Here is a 23,126-nt window from a genome sequence, read left to right on the forward strand (position 1 = left end):
GTATGCAGAAAACTATAAGACACTGATGAAAGAAATTAGAGATGATACCAACAGATGGAGAGATATACCATGTTCTTGGATTGGAAGAATCAACATTGTGAAAATGACTCTACTACCCAAAGCAATCTACAGATTCCATGCAATCCCTATCAAATTACCAATGGTATTTTTTACAGAACTAGAGCAAAAAATCTTAAAATTAGTATGGAGACACAAAAGACCCCGAATAGCCAAAGCAGTCTTGACGGAAAAGAGCAGAGCTGGAGGAATCAGACTCCCTGACTTCAGACTATACTACAAAGCTACAGTAATCAAGACAATATGGTACTGGCACAGAAACAGAAATATAGATCAATGGAACAAGATAGTAAGCCCAGAGATAAACCCACGCAACTGTGGTCAGCTAATCTATGACAAAGGAGGCAAGGATATACAATGGAGAAAGGACAGTCTCTTCACTAAGTGGTGCTGGGAAAACTGGACAGCTGCAAGTAAAAGAATGAAATTAGAACACTTCCTAACACCATACACAAAAACAAACTCAAATGGATTAGAGACCTAAATGTAAGACTGGACACTATAAAACTCTTAGAGGAAAACATAGGAAGAACACTCTTTGACATAAATCACAGCAATATCTTTTTTGATCCACCTCCTAGAGTAATGGAAATAAAAACAAAAATAAACAAATGGGACCTAATGAAACTTAAAACCTTTTGCATAGCAAATGAAACCATAAACAAGATGAAAAGACAACCCTTAGAATGGGAGAAAATATTTGCAAACGAATCAACAAAGGATTAACCTCCAGAATATATAAACAGCTCATGCAGCTCAATATTAAAACAGCAAACAACCCGATCCAAAAATGGGCAGAAGACCTAAATAGACATTTCTCCAAAGAAGGCATACAGATGGCCAAGAAGCACATGAAAAGCTGCTTAACATCACTAATTATTAGAGAAATGCAAATCAAAACTACAATGAGATATCACCTCACATCAGTTAGGATGGGCATCATCAGAAAATCTACAAACAACAAATGCTGGAGAGGGTGTGGACAAAGGGGAACCCTCTTTCACTTTACTGGGAATGTAAATTGATACAGCCACTATGGAGAACAGTATGGAGGCTCCTTAAAAAACTAAAAATGGAATTACCATATGATCCAGCAATCCCACTACTGGGCATATACCCAGAGAAAAGCATAATTCGAAAAGACACATGCACCCCAATGTTCATTGCAGCACTATTTACAATAGCCAGGTCATGGAAGCAACCTAAATGCCCATCGACAGACAAACGGATAAAGAAGATGTGGTACATATATACAATGGAATATTACTCAGCCATAAAAAGGAACGAAACTGGGTCATTTGTTGAGACGTGGATGGATCTAGATACTGTCATACAGAGTGAAGTAAGTCAGAAATAGAAAAACAAATATCATATATTAACGCATATATGTGGAACCTAGAAAAATGGTACAGATAAACCGGTTTGCAGGGAAGAAATAGGGACACAGATGTAGAGAACAAACATATGGACACCAAGCAGGGAAAGCGGCGGGGGGTGCTGGGGGTGGGGGTGTGATGAATTGGGAGATTGGGATTGGCATACACTGATGTGTATAAAGTTGATGAGTAATAAGAACCTGCTGTATAAAATTCAAAAAAAATGATTCATTCATATCGCCTAGCATTGTAATAATTTCATTCATTGCTGTTGTAGTGTTGGTATTTCAATGTAGGACTGCGCTACCACTTATTTACCTGCTTTGCAGTTGATGGACATTAGGGCTGATCCCAGGCTTTGGCATTGTGAATTGCGGCTGCTATCAGCATCCTTGTCTGTGTCTCCTGGTGCACTGGGCAGATGTTCTAGATTCTGTGAGCTGAACTTACTTTGTGCTAATGAGATTTCTACCCACCTGTGACCATAAAAGGGAAAACTGACAAAGACCCTGGAGTTTGGAAATCTGAAGCTGTGGATCTCATTGTCGTGGATTGACTCCTGTTCATGAGAAATTTATATTTCAAAGGACTGAAAACCCAGCAATTTTCTTAAATGTTAGAATAATCCCGCTGTTATTTAAATGCATTAAAAATTCTTTTAAATGTCAAGAAGCAGCCTTGAGAGCCTTCTTATTTCAAATTAATATCATCTAAATGTGAAGACCTCTGCTTTGTGACTAACAAAAACATTTGCCAATATTCCAACTTAGACAATTTTGCTTTCAGCCAAAAATCAGAAGTTTTTTGAGCTGGGAGAGATTTTTTAGAGACACTAGTTCAACTCCTTCATTTCATAAATCAGTAACTGAAGCCTTCTTGAAGGTCAAATGCCTTCCCAAGGTCATAGTTAACTAGTTAGTATAGCACCAGGACCATAATGAGGACTTTCTGACTTCCAACCTTATATATTATTAAATTCCCCCAAATATTACATGAAGCCACCTTTCAAACTATGGAATGTGTCGAAGACTGAGAGTGTTATTCTGCCATTGTCACCATCATTATATTTGACTATTAATATACCTACCTAAGCGTGATCCCCTAAGCCTGATTTTCCTGGCATCCCATTTTTACTAGAGGTATGGTAAGATTATATGTATGCCATGGCACCGGTGCAGTGGTCATTGTTTTGGTAATATTTTGATCATCTGGCAGCAGATGGTTGTAAATTATAAAATTCCTGAAAGTCACAGCTCTGTGTTTACCATAACCATCCATTACTGGCTACAGAACAGAGGAGCACTAGAGGTAGTACCTCTTTGCAAACTCTACCACTGTGATTCACAAATGCCAAGTCTGAGATGTGATACTGGCTTGAGATGGCATTTTTCTTTTCAATTTAAAGGGAACCTTTTATGCTGAGATTTGTCTTTCCTACTTTTTCTGCATTAAATGTATTTTTATGGTATTTATAGTTTAAAATGTTTTTGAGGGCAGTGCTTACAACTGTTTTATTCACTATCATACACTCAATTCCTAGCATAGTGCTTGACATAAAACAGAGACTCAAAAAATATTTAAAAGAGTGAGTAAAAAGTAAATAACCTTAGTTTGGACATCACTTTTTTCGGGGAGGCAGGACGGGGGGGAAGGATTTTACTAATCCCTGAAATCTGGAAGTCTGATAAATTTCAGATTGTCAGTCTTGCGTAGCGATACAAGACATCTAGTGTACTGGATGAAGTGTCCCCCCCAAATTGGCATCTACCTGGAACGTCAGAATATGACCTTATTTGGAAATAGGGTCTTTGCAGATTCAATCAAGTTAAGGTGAGATCATAATGGATTAGAGTGGGCCCTGATCCAAAGACTGGCATCCTTATAAGAAGAGGGATATTTGGACACAGAGGCACGGGGAGAAGGCCTTGTGATCTCAGACACCAGAGGGAAGAGATTGCAGTAATACAGCTCCAAGATAAGGAATGCTGGCAACTACCAGAAACTGGACCAGGCAAGAAAGGATCCCTCCACCCAACCCTCAGCTTTCAGAGGGAGCATGGTCCTGCCAACACCTTGATTTTGGACTTCAGCCTCCAGACTTTGAGAAAAAAAATTCCTGTTGTTTGAGCCATCCAGTTCATGGTACTTTGTTATGGAAGCCCTAAGAAACAAATATGTCTAGGAGTCCAGCCCAGTGGATTTGGTGGGGAATAGAGGGGAAAAGAGCAGGATTTCTAGGGGTTAAGTGTGTCTCCTACAATCTATTTTGGGGCAAAAAAGAGAATTCCCACGCTGATTCTTCAGGGTATTATTAATGACTATAAGTATAGGGGAGTCATCTGGAGGATACTTTTCTATTTTTAGTCATGGAAGATTCAGGGGGAAATGCTTTGGGATGATGTAGGAAGGATATTTGTTAGACATGAATCTTGATGGAAAGAGGTATTAGGCACTTGTTAGAACCCAAAATGGATTTCTAAAATCTGGGCATAAGTCAGTTTTTACAATTAATATATTTTAAATGTATTAATATTATAGGAGCCCAGTATTTAAAACAATTTTATGATGAATTCATATAAGAGAAAGAACAAAGAAATATTTATAGCCTAATATATAATTTACATACCTAGATTTTGTTTTGTTTTAAAATTAATTAATTAATTTTTATTTTTGGCTGTGTTGGGTCTTCTTTGCTGAGTGCAGGCTTTCTCTAGTTGCAGAGAGCAGGGCTACTCTTTGTTGCAGTGGCGGGCTTCTCATTGTGGTGGCTTCTCTTGTTGCAGAGCATGGGCTCTAGGCGTGCGGGCTTCAGTAGTTGTGGCTCATGGGCTCAACGGCTGTGGCTCGCGGGTTCTAGAGCACAGGCTCAGTAGTTGTGGCACACGGGCTTAGTTGCTGCGCGGCATGTGGGATCTTCCTGGACCAGGGATCGAACCTGTGTTTCCTGCATTGGCAGGTGGATTCTTAACCACTGCACCACCAGGGAAGTCCCTAGCTATAGATTTTCATATATCCCATTTGCCTGAAACAAGAACCATCTATACAAAAGAAGAAAGTAGGTCAATTTTAACTAACGCTTAAAAAAAAAAAATGACAATGCCTGTATGTAAGCTTTCTTAGGGCAAGTATTTTTGTCTATACTATTTACTGAGTGTAAATGGTGCCTACATATAAAAGCTTAATAAATACTTGTTGAATGAATGTCCCAGGTAATTTATATTGTTAGTGGAAGTGGTGGGATTACATGGGCTCTGTTTTTTGGTCTAATACCTCATTGCTGTGATGACAAACACATCTCGTTTATTTCTGTGAGGCAGGATGTGAGGAATGAGAAAGAGACAAAGAATTACAGGATAAAAAAGTGTGCACTAAAATCTGAAAAGTTATCAAGTCATATCTATAAAATAGACTACCTAAAATGATAGTGGTAATCTAAGCTTTTGATAGAGTTCAGATGATAAATTTGTGAGGGAAGGGTGAGGCCTTAGAGAGCTGAGAAGGTCTCATCCTGTCAGTGAGCAGGGAACATATGAATTCTGTTTGGTCACCTGGGGCCCATTTAGTGCACTAGAGTACTAATTTGCTAAATGGGTCCCTCATAGTAAAAATGAATGAGTAAATAGTGAGCAATTTAGGGATGGTAAACCACTAGTAGCTCAAGGGATATAGAAATGTGAAACTATAATTATATTCCTTGTTCATAATGTACTAACTAAATGTATTACATTGTATATTGCATCTTTCTGAGTTTATTTCTGGACACAGCTGAGCCCTTTACAATTCAGACTGAAACCAATCCTGCTATCAATTCATGCCTCCATTAAAATTCCAACTGCTTATATTAGAAAAAAAATTCCAGAGATGGTTTCTTTTATCTTGGATCTAAGGATGCAAACGGGATTAACCTAGATGCAAAACACAGCAAGTCAGTTATAAATCACACGGCATAAAATAAACTGTGGCAGTAAATTGAAAATTATGTTCTCTTTTTCTATACTTAGCTGTGAAAATATTTTAACAAGTTGGCTCAGGGTTTGCTACTTTTACATCTGTTGTTTCTTTTCGGGATTATCTTTTAGCATTTGAAGATGTGGTTCTTTTAAAAGTGTGGCTAGTCAGAAATGTGGTATCAGATTGTACATTTGGAACATTTTAAAGGATGGGGGGCATTTGTGAGTTATGTGGTTTCAAGATAGTGGCCTATTCCCCACTCTACTTTTAAGTAGGAGAAGCTGGGATTTCATGGGTGTCTAGAAAACATTTGTCCTTAACTGAAATCCTTTTCTTATTCAGAGAAATTGTACAGTGTGTGTTGGCTCGGACGGTCTAGATGATGTTCCATGATACCAGCAAACTCCAAGTTTCATTGCCCTTATCATTGTCTATTATTAAAACTCCGAGGTTCCAGTTGATCTGGTGTTCAGGGGACTGTCTATTTTCATGAACTCTCATTTCTTTCTCTCTCTTCGCTCACCCCCAAGTTTAGTAACTTTACTGAAGGTGTTTGGAGGTGGAACCAGGGATGGATGGATCACACTGTGGATCCTTGGTCTTCTGCTCTCCCCTAAACTCTGATTTCTATTATTTTGGATACAATGGAATATGACGTCTTTTAGATTATAGACACTATACCTGAAATAGTTTCTCTGTGTAGAAATTATAATCTGCATTCTCCCCCCCACCCGCCCACAAAAAAAGGACCCACTGTTTTTTTGAGGCTGGAATGCACTTCCTTTTTCTTCATGTTGAGATACTTGAACATAATTCATTATTCCCTTTCTCCTCCTAATTTAGTAATCCCTCACACCAAGTCTGGCAGGTGTGTATGAAGACTCTCCAACCCCTCCCCACTCCAATACTTTGTATACTGAATTCTCTGACCGATGCTTTTTCTTTAAGTTTTCCCCCTTGGAGGAGGTATTTTGGTTACAAATAACATCAAGGGGTAAATACAGTTCCTAGAGGATGAAAAGGCGAGAGTCGTGGTGATTGTGTAAAACTAAATAGCAAGACTCAGAGCTTATTGAGAACAGTGCTATGATTTCTTAAAGAGGATGCAAATGGACATTGGGCCAATGGTGACAGAATTTCTGATTAGAACAAACTTCCCTTGAGTTTGTTACATTAGCTAAATAAAAATAACTCTAGAAAGCAGATATATGAGAATTAATATATATTTCTTTTTTTTTTTTTTTTTTTTTTCGGGAAAGCAGCCTCAGAAGAGGTGGTTTTTCTTTATTGGGAACTCAGATGATCAGAGGTCCTCTGTCTCCAGTGAAATACTGAGGCTGAAGGAACATGCCACAGCACATTCCTTTGCATCCTGTGCTCTCTCCCAAGGTAGAGGGAAACCACAAACACCCACCCTCTAGCCGTCCCCACTGCCACTCTTAAGGACTTTCCCCGGTACCTCCCAAAAGATGACGCCCACACACACAAAGTTAGGCCTGGCAAAAAGCCAAGCCTCAGTAAAGGCTCAAAAAGCCTCAGTAACTCTTCTTGGTGGAACCACAGTCAGAGAAGCCCATCACAGCTGCCATCTCACCTTCCTCCTCCAATGTCAAGTCCTCCTCCGCCCTCCTTTTCTTCTTCTGTTTCTCTTTCTTGTAGGCTTTGGCCTTTTCCTCCTCTTCTCTGAGTTCCTTCATCCTTTTCTCAAAATCCTAATCCTTCTGCTTCTCTTCCATCTTCTTCTTGTTGACTTCAAAACGTTTCTTCACCTGATCCAAAGTGGAACGTTCCACACGCATAGACATGCCCAGGTTTCGCTGATGTTTCTTTCCATTACTGTGATCCAGGAAGTTGATGGAGTCTTTCACCACACAGTCACAGACATTGCAATAGTATCCTCCCATCTCAGACTGTGGGGTGGTCTTGGTAATGACGACTGTCTTCCCAAGTTTGGATTCCAGGTCCACCTTGGAGTCCCTATGCCGGAGAAGCTCTCGCTTGACTGGCTGCACTGGTTTTCCGTCCTTCTTTTCTCTCTCTTCCGTGAGCCTCTTCTCGGCGAGCTTCTCATATTCGTCTTTGTCCCACTTTCGGCGAAAGTCCAAGTTTTTTGTGCCACTGCCCGACGCGATCTTCACTGCGAAGTGAATATATATTTCTTAATATAGAAAAAATTAAAGAGGTTTATAGGAAATCAGCTAAGGAACTAAAAAATATAAAGAAATGTAAATAGTCCGTGCTTTAGTGCTGAAATTTAATGTAGTCTTTGTTTTTTAACCTTATTAAAGTAAGGCTAAATTAAAATACTGTTCTTTTCATTTCTAGAATAGTTTGTGTTAGGTGCTACTCAAGGTACATATGGATTAGGCAGCTGAAATTCATCTTCAAGATCATTACCTCTTTCTCTGCCTCTTTACTTTCTTTCAGAGACTTATCCTTCAGCAAGTACTCAGCTTCATTTGTTCTAGAAAATTTCATCCAAAGTGAGGTCTCTATTGTTGGACTCCCTAGACTAGGTCAGTTCTCTTGTTTTATTTTTCTTCCTCCATGGCACCCAGTATTTTCCCCTCGTCCACATCCCTCTCACTTGTTGAACCTCTTTCTTGCTAATCTATAAGCTCTGTGAAGGCAAGGACAGTGTCTGATTTATTCAATTGCTGAACAGAGTACCTGGCATATAATATGTTTATAATTATTTGTTAAATTAATTGACTTGACTATCTTATGTCTCTTGGGAGAACTTGCATTCTTCCTAATTTTAAAAATGTAACTCTGTGCTCTTGATTGAATTGAAATGGAATAAACATTTGTTTCATGAGACCAAGAGGTAATACTTCAAAAGAAAAATATAAAAAATCATTTTCAGGAATTTCAAGAATCAAGATAAATATATATTTTTTGGTCCTGTAACTTCCTCCATTCCTCTTCAATGGAACTGTGTAGATAACCCAAGTACAACTTTCCCTGCCCTTACTAGTTTCTGTTATTTCAGCTACAAGTTCCAGTTTCTCTGTTTCTCTCTCCTTCCTTTTTCCTCAAACCCCTCACCCCCAATTCACCCTCAAGTTTAGTAATTTTATTGAAGTTAGGGAGGCCCTGGATAGTATGAAGTTGAAAAAGTCTCAAATGTGAAAATCCAGATTTCTAAAACAATGTGGGGGAATAGTAATTCAATTAAAAAATTTACTAAATTCTTTTAAATAGTACGCTATTCTAATCTAGCCTACAATATTGTTTCAACTGACAAAGTGCAACTTTTCAGACCACGAATAACATTGTAGCCGTAGAGTATAACTTTTTCTGAATGTTGAAAGAAAAAACAAGGGAAGGCGTTAAGAGAGAACATACAGGACCAGCCCATCTCATATCCCACCGTGTCTCCATTCCAGCGTTTCCTCTACTTTCCATCGCTTTCTGTGTCATTAAGTTACTTCAAACCTTAAGACCAACAGGGAAAAATGAGATCTCAGCCCTTTGCCTTTTTCCTTCTCAGATGTACGTAGGACCTGGAGGATCGGGTCGGGGCTGACACGATTTCCACTAAGCACGTTCGATGGGTGGTGGAGGTGAAGACCAAAGTCTGGGGACCTTTGTACCGTTGAGAGTCCCTTCAAAGCCCTCTCTTTCAATTAGCCGGGAAAACGAAAGTCTTCTGGGAAGCGGGAGTGGGCGGGCTAAGTACAAGTTAATGAACAAGAACATTCCCGGGCACGGAGTTCAACAGCAGAGGGCAGAATACCCACTGTCCAGGGCACACGGCTGGCTGAAAAGAGGGGCATAGTTTAAGGATCTCTGGGGCTTGTAGTACACCACGTTTCCTTCGGACATGCCCGTCCGCTCACTGGAACTACAACTCCCAAGGTGCACCGCGCGCAGCTGTCGTCTCTGCCTCCCCCTCTCTGAGGCTCGCGCCGTAACCTCCCGGGAAACTGCCCCCCCCCGGCCCCGCCCTCGTACGCCGTGCCGTTTGTTTACCCTGAAGCCCCGCCTCACCGCCGCCCTCCCGCTCTCCCCTCTTCTGCCTGGAATGCCGTCATGCAGGTGATGCATATTCATGAGGCCCGCCGAGGAGCTCCCGCCCTGCCCGTCTCCCGCCTTCCCGCTGCCGGCGCATGATTAATATTCAATGAGCCCAGCTACGCGGCGGGTTCGCCGGGGTAGTAGGCGGGGCCTGCGCTCGGCGCCCGCGACCCGGGCGGGGAGGGCGTGTGTGTATGTGTGTGTGTGTGTGTGTGTGTGTGTATATGTGTGTGTGTGTGTGTGTGTGTGTGTGTGTGTGTGTTGGGGGGGCGGTGGCGGCCGAGCGGGCGGGCGCACGGGATGGAACACCGAGACACCGACGGAATGCTCCGAATTGCCACATAATCCCCTGGAACGGCCGTGCCGAACGCCATTGGCTTCTCCCTTCTCCCCGCGCCGCCGCCGTCTCCCACCTTCGCCTCGCCTCCTCTCTCTCTGCCAGCTGTCTCCGGAGCTGGGGGGGAAGCGCGAAGCCCCACTGCAATGGAGCCCGCCGCCGCGACTACGGCGCAGCGACTCCCAGAGACCAGCAGGGAGGACCGAGCTCCGGCTCCGGCGGCGGCTGCAGCGGCGGCCGCGGCCGCGGCGGCTCTGGCGGCGGCAGTCGGGGGCGGCCGGAGCCCGGAGCCCGCGCTGACCCCGGCGGCCCCCAGCGGCGGGGCGCGGGAAGAGGCCCCCGACGAGGCGCAGCTGGGGTTGTTGCCGGGCCGGCCGGGAGGCACGGGTCGCAGGAGGAGGCGCGGCGCCCCACAGCCCACCGCTGGCGGGGCTGCCCCGGTGTCCGGGGCCGGCGGTGGCGCCAACTCCCTGCTGCTGAGGAGAGGGCGGCTGAAGAGGAATCTGTCCGCGGCCGCTGCCGCCGCCTCGTCGTCCTCGTCCTCGTTGTCGTCGTCCGCCGCTGCCGCCTCGCACTCACCCGGCGCCACCGGCCTCACCGCCTCCTGCTCGGCCTCGGCGTCGCTGTGCACCCGGAGCCTGGACAGGAAGACGCTGCTCCTGAAGCACCGGCAGATGCTGCAGCTGCAGCCGTCGGACCGGGACTGGGTGCGGCACCAGCTCGAGCGGGGCTGCGTGCACGTCTTCGACCGCCACATGGCCTCGACCTACCTGCGCCCGGTGCTGTGCACGCTGGACACCACGGCCGGAGAGGTGGCCGCCCGCTTGCTGCAGGTGGGCTACAAGGGTGGCGGCGTGGTAAAGGTGCTGGGCAAGGGGCACTCTGACGCCGGTCTCCGGCTCCCGCCCGCCGAGCCGCGGGACTCGGGGCCGCCACCCGGGAGGAGCGGACTGGCCGCCGTCGGGGGGCCACAGCGCGCTCCTCCCACCGACCTGCCGCTGCCCGGCGCCCCGGACGGGTGGGCGCTCCGCGCCTCCCGCGCCAGCCCCGCGCCCTCAGACTCCAGCCTGGGCGAACCGGGCGCCCCGCGGCTCCTGGACGGCGCGGCCGCTGGCCCGGCCTCCGACACCGAGAGCTTCAGCCTGAGCCCCAGCGCCGAGAGCGTGTCTGACCGGTTGGACCCCTACAGCAGCGGCGGCGGCTGCTCGTCGTCGTCCGAGGAGCTGGAGGCTGACCTGGCCCCGGCCCGGACCCCGACGGGGGCTCCGGGACAGCCCCGCCTGCCCCGGCTTGGAGCGGGCGCCCGGCCGTCATCCCCGACGGCCTCCCCGCCTCCGCCGCAGCCGAAAGCCCAGAGGGGCGTCGAGGGCCCAGGCGGCGCCGCCCGCGATCAGCCTCGGGAGGAGAAGGCGGCGGCAACAGCGGCCCTCGGCCGCCCCCCGTCGACCCAGGATGGGAACGGGGCGACCGCGGAGCAGGCGCCTCCACCGCCCACTCTGTACGTGCAGCTCCACGGAGAGACCACCCGGCGCCTGGAGGCGGACGAGAAGCCGTTGCAGATCCAAAATGACTACCTCTTCCACCTGGGCTTTGGGGAGTTGTGGAGGGTGCAGGAGGAAGGCATGGACTCGGAGATCGGCTGCCTCATCCGCTTCTATGCAGGTAAGGAGATCACCTGCACTTTGACGCGTGGGGAATAAGCACTTCCAGGTCCCGAGAAATGTTTGGCCACCCCGAGAGTCAGCGCGGGTCCTCGGGAGTCTGTTACTTCTCTACAGCTTTCAAGTGCGATCTTTGTGATACTAAATTGAGCAGTTTTAAAATCCGCGAGCTTTTGTCATTCTTGGGGGCTCCGAGGTTGGGAAACAAGCTGGGAGAGGTGGCAGGGCCACCAGGAAGCACTGGGAGCAGGCACTCCTGAAAGAAGCAGTGGTGTCTTTAACAGTGAAGTGCTGCCTTCAGACGTCTGTTCATCGGTTTGTTGGGTTTGAGGCAGTTTGGGATTTCAGGTAAACATCACGTGCACGTGATACCTACAGAGGAAAATGACCTTGAGAAATGCGCTGGAACACCCGCCCTCCGTCTCACTGTCCGCGGCCTGCCCTTCCAGCCCGGCAGCTCGCTCCGCATCGGCTGGTGCTACTCGTTTGCCCACTTAGTCCTCGATGGAACCCAGCAGCTGCGGTCCTCTTTAGCGATACTTTTCCTCAGCGCTTTTTGGCTTTATTTCAGTTTCCTCTGTAAGTTTGATTCTTGCGTCAAAAGTGTTTTTGCCTATTTCTTTCTCTCAGTTTCTTACTTCTAGCCTTTATAGCCAGAACTGCCCATTGCAATGTGACTTGCAATAGGGATATATAGGAATCACAACACGACTTGAGGGTGATCTAAAATCTTCCTCATTTTTTTTTTCATTTCTAGATTAAAGGTCTTAAAAGGAGAGTTAAATCTTCCCCAGATTTACTAAAGTACTAAATTACTTCCCCACCTAGGTTGTATGTGGTGGTGGAAGAATAATCACACTTGTAATTTCATTAATCTGTAGCCATTCTTTCTAACTTAATATGTTTTGGGTCCAGCCTGTGTCCCAGTAGCAGTTTAGTCGGTTTGAATGAGGAAATTACTCACACATTGAGATATGCAAGACTGGTAGCATTCCTGGTGAGATGTTCCTTTACGTTTTAATTGAAGTTTTTCTGTAATTCAAGTGGATTTCTGATGGATTTTTGCCTCGTAAAGAAAACCATATCATAATACAATAGCATTTGTAGTATCTGAAGATAATATCCCAACCGGATGACAAGCCTTTAAAAGCTTATGGCCTAGAAAATAGGTGATTTTTTTTTTTTTTCATGTAGGAGCAACAACTATATCATTTTCTCCTGTGGCTCATGTAATTTGTAAAATACTGTTATTTTACAAAAGCAGTAAATGGTAATCACACTTGGAATGAGAATATTTTCTTAACATGAGAATGATAAATGCCCTTATAACCAACCAATTACATTGAAGGAAATATATATAAAGCAAGGGATATGTTAAATAAGAAGTATTGGACATATTTCGTATGGAAAGAGCTCTGCATCCTTTCTTTTCCTCATGACTGAATTGTTGATCATGATAAATGTCCATGGGAAGGGTTTTAGGTGTCTTAGTCATGACATTTAAATCTTTGATTCCCCTTGATTGTCTCTTCACGTGTGTCTAAAATGTTCTAAGTGGGTGATATATATAGGTTTTTTTAAAAAACATCTCAGTATAAAGGTGACAAATTATCTTTCTGGTAAATCGCAAATTTCTGGTGTGCTCATTTTAATCTTTTTGTTTCGTTCGTTATGAAAAGCAGGGATTGTTGCTTCATTCTGAACTTATTTGCTTTATTTCTATATGCACAGTATAAATACATATATACCTCTGTGAATATCCTTGTAAAAGTAACTAATTAAATGAGGAAGCCATACAGAGCATCCAACCTGTTCTTGAATATGAAGCTGGTATGCAGGTGTCCTAGAAGGAAGATGCCTGATTGTTATATAACAGTCTTTATAAAGATATTATAAAGATGTCTAATTGCTTATTTTATAGCAAGTTGAGCTTATTTTAAGCCTAAGAACATAGCAAACGTCTGTGTTGATACTCATTTGCCATAGAACAAAATTTACCATATAGTGAGTCCACTTGAACTTTTGCAAGGAAGTTTAGTTACTGATGAACAAAAGAGGCTTGTTATAAGGTGGTCTCACTCATCACTGGAACATTATCAGGACTTCACATGTAGCGCAGGTTTGCACCAAGCTGGAGGAGATTCCTAGAAGTTACCCCTGTGCTGCAGTGGATTGTAGGACACCCAACAGGAAAGTGGCATGTTTTGGTAGTAATTCTTTTCCATAAGAAGAAGAGAATTAACGTTTGTTTTATATGAGATCCTTTGAGGGACTGTTTTCCACCACATTCGTTTTTATAATGTTACGTATAACTTACTCTTAAATTTATTGCTGCATATCTTTTTGTTTATCTGTGTATGTGGAGTTGAGGATAGACTAGGAAATTGCTTTTGAAGGCTTTTGAATATTTTCCTATATTTAAATTGAGCTCGTTATCTGTTGTTTATCTAGTTTATCTGTTTATAACTGGAGAAGTTCTTGTCCAGTGGAGAACTTTCATTCTCTTGAGGTCACCTTTCAGTTAAATTTTAGTATTTATAACCTGGCCTAAGTTATTCTTAAAAGACTTTGAAAGCCATTTGTGGTTGCTTTGAATACTTAAATATTTATTTAGGTAAAGTAAAATGGAAGTCTTTGATGAGCTAAAAGGCTTTGGACAAAAGGTACTATCTAATTACAGAGTTGTTGAGAAAAACTTAGTTTGAAAATTGTTGCTCCTCTGAAGCAACCATTCTCTTAGCTAACTTTAAATAAGAAAAAATTTAATTATGGCTCTATCTGAAGTAACTTGTGTGAAGTATTAAGTATATTAGGTACATTAACATTCAATTTTCCTTTAAAATCAGCCATCTTAAATTTTACCTGAGAGTAATTTTAGGTGAAAAAAAATTCAAGAATTTAGGTTACTCGACATAGGTTACAGACTTAAAAACGATAATGAGGTTATGTTTTGGACTCCCTGGGGGCATCTGAGTCATTAATCAAGGGCAGTATTAAACTATATTTTTAATATTTTTGACTCTCTTCTACTGCCTTTTAGCTTTAGTCATCTGGCTGTTTCAGTTTAAATTGTAATAGTGGGAAATGATGTTGACAGAATGGAGAGTGCACCCACTGTGGCTTGTGAATCTTGGACAAGATATTTTTATGTTTGACTTTTTGGGATTGCTCAGGAGAACGGACTCCTTACCCGCTCATATTTCTTCTCTTTTTCTCTTCTGGGATGATCAAACCTTACATGGTTTCCTACATGGAAACCAAGAAGGGGTGGTTCGGCATTAAGCTGTAATATTGACAAGAAGTCTCTTATTACTATAATTACAGCAGTATTGAGTAACGTGGTATGAACATGTGACACCAGTGTGTGCTTAAGCAGTCCTTTTAAGAACAAAGGGTTTAATTTTATTTTTGTTGCTTTTTGTATTTAAATTTTATACTTGTTTTTGATATAAAGTGAGTGCTGTCTTGTCCTTCATAACTGTGGTTTGATAACGTCTATTAATATGTTGGGTTTATTATCTTCGAAAATTTTAAAGAGCTTTCACATAAATTATCTCATTTGTCCTTTCGGAAACACTATTAGGGAGGAGTGGGTGTCAATCCTCTTTTCAGATAAACTGATGCATAGTTTTGATTCTTGCTTGTGGTTTTTCAGTTCTTGGCAGAGCTGAGAAGAGAGAGCATGCATATTCTGTTTTACAATTCATATTACTTTCCATGAATCGAAGTTGAATTTCATTTACACTTGAATTTTTCACTTGGTTAAAAGCATTCCGAAAATATTCTATTTTTGTTGGTAATGAGGTGATATTATCCTCTAGTCCAAAGTGGTATTCCTTGTGAAATGTGGTTGGTTCTATTTTTATCATGCTGCCTTTAACATAAAGAAGCAAGACTGGCAAATAAGTGGACAATACAGAAAGAGTACGAAAGTGTTCTAAATATTCTGGTTGTAAATAGTCCTACATGCATTTAAGTTGGCATGAAATAAAGTTCGCCTAATGATTCTTTATTCTCTAACACACGCCTCATTTGTTAAACTGTAAATCTTCATTGGGTATAGAGCATTAACACTTTATCTGAAGAGTGGATAACTTTTGAGGGTAGCGGTGTGACATTTCAGTTCCTTTAAAACGTAGCTTTACTTGTAAAGTATTGAAAATAGCTATCATGAAAGGTTTGCATAAACCTTTCATCTTAAAGTAAACTTATTTGTACTTTAGTGATCAGTAGTGCTCTATTGGTGTCACCATGCTGTTCATTTTTTATAATTCATATGTTATATAGAGTTAGAGAGTAAGCTACTCTGCCTGATTTTTATAGTTATTCCTTAAATGGTATGTTTTTTTATGCTTATTGAAATAATTATAGGGAGAGGAGATGAGTGTAAATGAGTTTATGAAGTTTCTGGTTGAAAGTTTTATCTTTTTGTGGCTATAAGATTGTTAAAACCGCCACCTTAAATGACTCGTTATCCCAAGATTCTTATTATTTTTTAAAGAGTAAGGTGTTTTTGTTGTTTTTGATTCTCTTTATAGAATGCTGAATTTGATTTCTTGGTAACATAACATTCATTAATGTTGTATATGGTCCAAGGCTAGTATAGTACTTGGCATTTTAGTTTAAACATTTGTTGAATTGAATTTGTGGAATTTTGTTAAGCAGCTGGTGGTGTATGTCCTGAATCTTCAGCCTTCCTTCCTGTTAGGGTCCCCAGGGGTTGTGTTAAACACACATACACACAGAGGCATTTCTCCCATGACAGGAGGTTTTAGATGTGCCACACACTGTTAATATCTTCTATTTCCCGTGAGTGGAGCTCTATGTGGATTTTGAGAGAGTTCTCTCTCAAAGGTTTCTTAGAGTTAACAGGTGTTTTTTTTACCCCCTTTTCAAAGGCATCTCTTACCTAAACTTTAAGATGAATTTAATAAACATCTGTCAAATGAGGCGTTTTAGATTTAATGATTTTGTTATGTGCCAGGGTTGAACACGGTTCAGTCTATCTGGACAGGAGAAGGGTTTAATTGTACTGTGAAAGTCGAGAAAAGCCACTCAGTAGAAAAGCTTTTCCTTTAAAGACGCCTGGCATTTTGAAAAAGAGAAAAAGATGTTATCAAAATGTCCAAAATAGTCTGGGAAAGTGAAGGCTTTTTTTAAAAGTCCCACTTTCTAAAAACCCACTCCACCCCTTGATCGCAGGCATTTGGTACAACACTGGTAATGAGGGGTTTTGAATCTACCTTCATGTCCCTCTGCTTCTTGGGCAAACTCTTTTTAATACTTACCTTTGGTTTTCTAAAGATAGTATAATTAAAACAAAACAAAATCGACCATTTGGATTCTTTAGACATATTAGGTATTTATAACCTAAGTCTCTGTGACGGGTTGTGTTTGGATTTGTTATGAAACTTTAACTCTAGGCTTCGGAAAATTTTGATAAACTGAAACTCAAGGGTTGGAAAAAATAGACTTTAATGGTACTTTGATTAAAGAACATTAGGATATTTGGTTAACTATGAAATAGCAGCTCTTTCAAGTTGTGTGATAATCGTACTTTAGAATCAAGAATAATAACAGTTACCGGGCTGCTGACGTGTAATTACATGTTGATTTAGAGATGGAATGGTTTTGTTATATATATAATATATATGCCCAATATTCCTTTTAGTATGTTAAGTGAAACAAAGCATAACCATCCCATAATGCCACATTCATGCTGAAATAATTGTTTCCCTGTTATATTTTTACATTTGAGATTGCTTTAATAGGTTGTAAAATGTATTTAATGATAGAGTGTCTTATTAAGGTACTAGTACAATGACCTTTGAGTTTGGAACCTAGAAGTTCTCTTGGAAATGGAGTGAAATACTCTATTTGTAGATTGTACATATTTTGTGAGTTTGTAAATGTCAATACTTGAGCAAAAAAAAAAAAAAAAAATCCAGAATTTATGACATGTATTTTCTCAAATGAAGCTTGCTAGAAGTAAATTAGTCTCATTTCCAGTTATGTGAAAGCATTCAGTTGAACACTGAATAAAATTTGAAAGAATTTGGTTTTGGACCATTTCAATTAATGAATGAAAAAATCTAATTCGAAACTTGAGATACTTTGAATTGGTTGATTTTGTTTTAGTTTTTTCCCCTGCATTCTTTTCAGGCAGGAAGAGTTTTGAATTTGTTGCTGTCTAGTTCTACTGACTCATACATCTGATGATGAAGAGCAGGTGGAGAGTGAATCTTTTCAGATGTCTGCCTTCATTAATAATATGTTAGAATGTTTGGTGCCGCCTTTTCAAATACGAGGCGTGTTTTTAAATATAGCAAGAGAAAGTATGAACTGTATTTGTTTTCACTGTCTATTTAATAATTATCTGAATTTCACAATCAGTTCACTCCTGACACATGGTCCAAAGAGCGAAATTTTATGCATAGAACCAGTTTTTGACCTTTTTGTCATGTATGAGAAATATATTCCTATGGAATTCTTTCTTTGTTCCTATCCATATATTTTGAGAGCTTTTGGCTATACTTTAGCACTTGAAGGGGTGCTCCATCTTATGGTTTTTGAGTTTGGCTGATGTATCCTGGGGTCAGGTGAAAGTAACTTTGTTATGGTTTGTAATTTAAAGAAATGGGTCTGAGAGTTGGGAAAGTTGGTATGACTTTGGGCATTCATTTAAACTTATCCTGGGCTTTGATTTCCTCATCAGTAAAATGATGAGCTTGGAGGAGAATAAGTCTAAAATTTCTTCCAACTCTTAACATTCTGGGGCTTCATTAGAGAGCCTGTTCTTCAAATTAGGACTAAATGTTGTAGTTGTTTTAAGTTCTGTACGACCTATCCATGGGTTTAAAGACAGCCAAATCCCCAGTTTTTTGTCATGGAGAAAGGAACAGGCTTGGACCTAATAAACACAAGTCAGCCTAAGGTTGCCAGCCAAAGAAGAATACCTTTTTGGAGTCAATTAGGACTAATGATGGAATAGATAGTGTTTGATTACCCTCTCCCTGCCAGCTCTACTCTTCAAAGTAGAATTCAGCACACTAGAGATGAATTTAAAGAAATACATCTTCTTAAAAGTTGAAGTAAGGGCTTCCCTGGTGGCGCAGTGGTTGAGAGTCCGCCTGCCGATGCAGGGGACACGGGTTCGTGCCCCGGTCCGGGAGGATCCCCCATGCCGCGGAGCGGCTGGGCCCGTGAGCCACGGCCGCTGAGCCTGCGCGTCCGGAGCCTGTGCTCCGCAACGGGAGAGGCCACAACAGTGGGAGGCCCGCGTAACGCAAAAAAAAAAAAAAAAAAAAAAAGTTGAAGTAAGATTCTGTTCTGAAGTTGACTTGTAAAGTAAGATACTTTTATAATCCAGTTTATAAACTTTACTGTAGTGATAACTCTGTATTTGAGGGATCCAGATATGGGAAACTTAATGGTTCATTAGGTTTAATTCATGGTGAGCTGTATGTGCCTATCTACTTGTGCCTAGAGTCAGTAGGAGAAAAAGCACATAAAAATTTTTTGTGTGTTATTTTTGATTAGATCATAGAGTTTAGGATTCTGTAGAGATCCTAACATCTGTATTTTTATAGATGAGGAAAGCAAGCCCTGTAGAGGTTGAGTGTCTGGTCCAAGATCAGTGATAAACTCAGTCTCAGAATTAGGAATAGCACCCAGGATTTTATTATCTGTCTAGTGTTTTTTTTTCCCCCACACTGAATTTATATACTTACTATCTTTGGATTCTCCTTTATTTAGTATTCAAAATGAAAGTTTAAAAAATTGAGTGTGCTTCACACATTTGGTGCTTTCTCAATTACTTCAAGGTGTTTCTAGTTTCTTTTCATTTTAATCAGTGCTTATGAGAGGTTACATATCACTTTGACAGATTATGGGCGGGCTTCTAATGGAACAGTTGGATATTTTAATTGCAGAGAGGGAAATTGGATTTCATCAGTGATGTTACCCTTTGGGGGTTTTATGATAGAACTTTAAAGTTGACAGATGGTTGACTGAAAAGAGTTGCAGTGCTAGAAAATCAGAAAATCAATGGTTATTTGTCCAGTCCTTTAAAGTTGAAATTGTTAGAAGAATGGAAATTTGAAAAACCATTGAATTTTAAAAAAATATTTGGAAGAAAAATTTAAGAATAGATCTTGAAAAAAAAAATCCTATTCAGACATGTGTTCATTAAAAAGATTCAGTATTCATAATATTTTTTATTTCACTTTTTTTAAGAAAAATGTATCTTCTCACAATTAAATGCACTTAGTTTATTTAGGTACACATACACAGACCTACTTTTATGTGATATAAATTGAAACAACTTAGTTCAGTAATCTTTGGGCTTTTGCCGTTTGCTGGTTTTGGAAGTCTGTATCATGAAATCTGGTACTGCTTTGAATATCTTTGAGAGAGGGAGAGAAATGTCCTGCTCCTGTTAGCAAAAAGACGGTTTGTGAATATTTGTAGGGGTGAGAGAGAGATTCCATTTTATATTAGGTTCCATTTTAATTTAATCATTTACCTTAAGTAAAAGTTTTATATGGAGTCAATTAATTCATCAAAGATGACTTCAGTTTTTACTGTGAGGAAGGGAACTTGCAAAGTGCAGAAGTACAAATGGGTAAAAATACATTGCATCTGGCATACGGAATATGTACTCTAGCTGCTGAAGCAGAAAATAAATTTCTCTTGATCTCTGAGAGAGGTAGTATGGCTGGGGGTAGCTGATGTGCAGGTTTATGTAATAAATCGAATCTCTCCTTCTGGAAAGAAGTAAACATCACTGTAGTTGGAGGAGACGCACTCTCTTCCTTACACACATCCCACACATGCGTACGTGATACACTCACACATGCATGCCCACATGTTCTCCACTGAGTGCTGAGGTAGGAGGTAATGGGAGGTGGTAGCAGGTGGGTGGGGTAAGCAGTCTTGTGGGGGAAAGTCTCAATTAAAAAAAAATTATAGTTCTTAATTACGTAGATCATTTTTTTTCACATTTTAATTGGTAACTTATTTCTCCCATGAATGGCCTGTTCATATCCCTTGCCCATTTTTTTTGTTTGATATTTGCCTTTTTCCTACTGGCTTATAGATTTGTTTGGGGGGGCATATATCTAGGGAAACTAGCTTTGTTTTGTAAGTCACTATTTTCTTCATCCATTTGCACTTTTACGTCAGTCTTTTCCTCTAGGTATTCAGGGTTCTGTGTCATGCTTAGGAAGTCTTCCCCCTCAAGATTTAAAAGAAATTTCCCATATTTTCCTGTGGTATATTATAGTTTTATTTGTATGTTAAAAATTTTAATCTATCTGTTGTTTAAGAAAGATGGGAACGGGACTTCCCTGGTGGCGCAGTGGTTAAGAATCCGCCTGCCAGTGCGGGGGGACATGGGTTCCAGCCCTGGCCTGGGAAGATCCCACATGCCGCGGAGCAACTAAGCCCGTGCCACAACTACTGAGCCTGAGCTCTAGAGCCTGTGAGCCACAACTACTGAGCCCACGTGCCACAACTACTGAAGCCTGCGCGCCTAGAGCCCATTCTCCACAAGAGAAGCCACCGCAATGAGAAGCCCGAGCACCGCAACGAAGAGTAGACCCTGCTCACTGCAACTGGAGAAAGGCCGTGTGCGGCAACGAAGATCCAACACAGCCATAAGTAAATAAATAAATAAATAGATTTATTTAAAAAAAAAAGAAAGACAGGAAGTAGGAAAGAACAAATTGTCCCCACACTTTTAATTCGATAATTGACTATTTCTTTAGTGACTTAAACTGTCACTTTTCCTCAGTTTATGCCTTTTTTAAAAAACTGATAGGCATTTATATCATCCTTACTATGTGTGAGGCACCATTTTAAGTGCTTTATAAATATTAACTCATTTAATCCTCATAACAACCCTATGAGGCAGGTAATGTTACCACCCCAGGGTTACAGATAGGGAAACTGAGTTACAGAGCAGTTCAGTACCTTGTGTGGATTTGTCAAGCGAGCAAGGTTCAGGCAGAGTGCAGTCCCCAGCATTTGCTGCCGAATGTGGAAAACTTGTCCTTGATAACCTTCTGGGGCCAGTTTGGGCAGATCAGCATTTGGGAAGCATGGACTTCAAAGTACTTGAGGCTGGGACCTGCATTTTGGCTGTGTCCCTGAGCCCAGAGCTCTACCTCCCTCTTTCCTTCTCTGTGGAAATAGGCAGTACCTGTGAGCCACACAGTGTTGCTGAGAAGATCAAATGAGATGAGGGAAAGTGCCTAGGACAGCAGGACTCGGTGTAAACCAGGCCCTGGTCTTAGGATGCAAAGAGCACTGATGGAGGATCTAGGACCTAGATTTGACTGTGGGCTTCTTCTTTACTTGATGGGAAACCTATAATGAACCCTGTAATCTCTTTAAGCCTCATTTATTAGAGAGATTTAAAAAAAATCCATCTCAGAGAACTTTGTGAGGTTCAGATTTGATGATATATGTGGAAGTGCTTTGTAAATTGTGAGATGTTATACAAATGTAGTGTGGTAGTGTTATTTTTAGCAACAGTAAATTGCCACAAATGTTAATTAGAGGTAATTAGGGCTCATTAAGGAAGATGGGATATGCTGTTGCTCAGTGACACTGGCAAACTATACACTTTCACTCATTCATTCAATCCAGTAATTACTATGAGTACCTACTATGTCAAAAGTACTTTTGATTCAAAGATGACTAATTTTAATTTTCTAGGATCCCTTGAAATACTTATAACTCTGAGGGCATGTTTGTGGAAACAAGCAAGCCAACATTTAGAATACAAAAGTGGAAAATGTTCTAATAGAGGCAGTGGGGTCCACAGATGACTGTAGTAGCAGCAAAGGAGAGGCTCCTGACTCCACTGTGTGAATCCCCGGAAGGCCCTTGAGCCATCTTGAAGGACCAGAGGGAATAGACTTGCCATAATTCTGGAATACCGAATTGTTTGAGGAGCAACCATAAATTACCAGTAGTTCAAAGTCCAGTCAGACTGAGTTTAGGATTAGTAATTCCACCTTAATCCTTTAAGATTTACCAACCCTTTCTATCTAGGCCTTTTTATCCATTTGAATCATTGGGGCTTCATTTGGTATCATACTTTGTGAGGATCTAAGTTCTGGATTAAGCAAATATTAATTTTGCTTTCTTGAAAAGAAAATGCAAATGTGCACATGCTCGGGGTTGCCCTGAAGCCTGGCAGGGGGCCTACAGTACACTTGAAAGACGTTCTCTTATTTCTTTTTGTGAAGCCCGTGAGGGTTTTGCTTTCCTCGGATTTATAAAGTTTATGGGAAATTCCGTGTTCATCTTCTGGAGGCAGATACCTTCTTTTAGTTTAATGTCATGTAGACCAACCACATTAATGTAAGATTTGGAAGACGAGGAATTGGTCATAACCTGAGGGTATTCTTAATTTAAAAAAAATAAAATTCCAGGGCTTCCCTAGTGGTGCAGTGGTTGAGAGTCCGCCTGCCGATGCAGGGGACGCGGGGTCGTGCCCCGGTCCGGGAATATCCCACCTGCCGCGGAGCGGCTGGGCCCATGAGCCATGGCTGCTCAGCCTGCGCGTCTGGACCCTGTGCTCCGCAACGGAAGAGGCCACAGCAGTGAGAGGTTCGCATACCGCCAAAAAAGACACAAAAAAACAAAAACCATGCTGCAATAAATGTAACTGTAAATGTGTCTCCTGGTATATTG

The 23,126-nt window shown here is 41.7% G+C and overlaps 1 protein-coding gene and 1 pseudogene across 1 annotated transcript in view; one reads left to right on the forward strand and one right to left on the reverse strand.

Annotated features, from left to right (window-relative positions):
- Window positions 1-6,940: 6,940 nt before the first annotated feature.
- On the reverse strand, window positions 6,941-9,455 carry LOC103079708 (zinc finger matrin-type protein 2 pseudogene; annotated as a pseudogene).
- Window positions 9,456-9,908: 453 nt separating this feature from the next.
- Window positions 9,909-23,126, forward strand: part of PHLPP1 (PH domain and leucine rich repeat protein phosphatase 1) — a 211,647-nt gene continuing 198,429 nt past the window's right edge. Inside the window, exon 1 of the mRNA XM_007463703.1 lies at window positions 9,909-11,424. Within this exon, the coding sequence (XP_007463765.1) occupies window positions 9,909-11,424 (1,516 nt within the window). The remainder of the gene's footprint in view (window positions 11,425-23,126) is intronic.

This window comes from Lipotes vexillifer, unplaced genomic scaffold (assembly GCF_000442215.2).
Source record: "Lipotes vexillifer unplaced genomic scaffold, Lipotes_vexillifer_v1.1 scaffold868, whole genome shotgun sequence".
NCBI classification, from domain to species: Eukaryota; Metazoa; Chordata; class Mammalia; order Artiodactyla; family Lipotidae; genus Lipotes; species Lipotes vexillifer.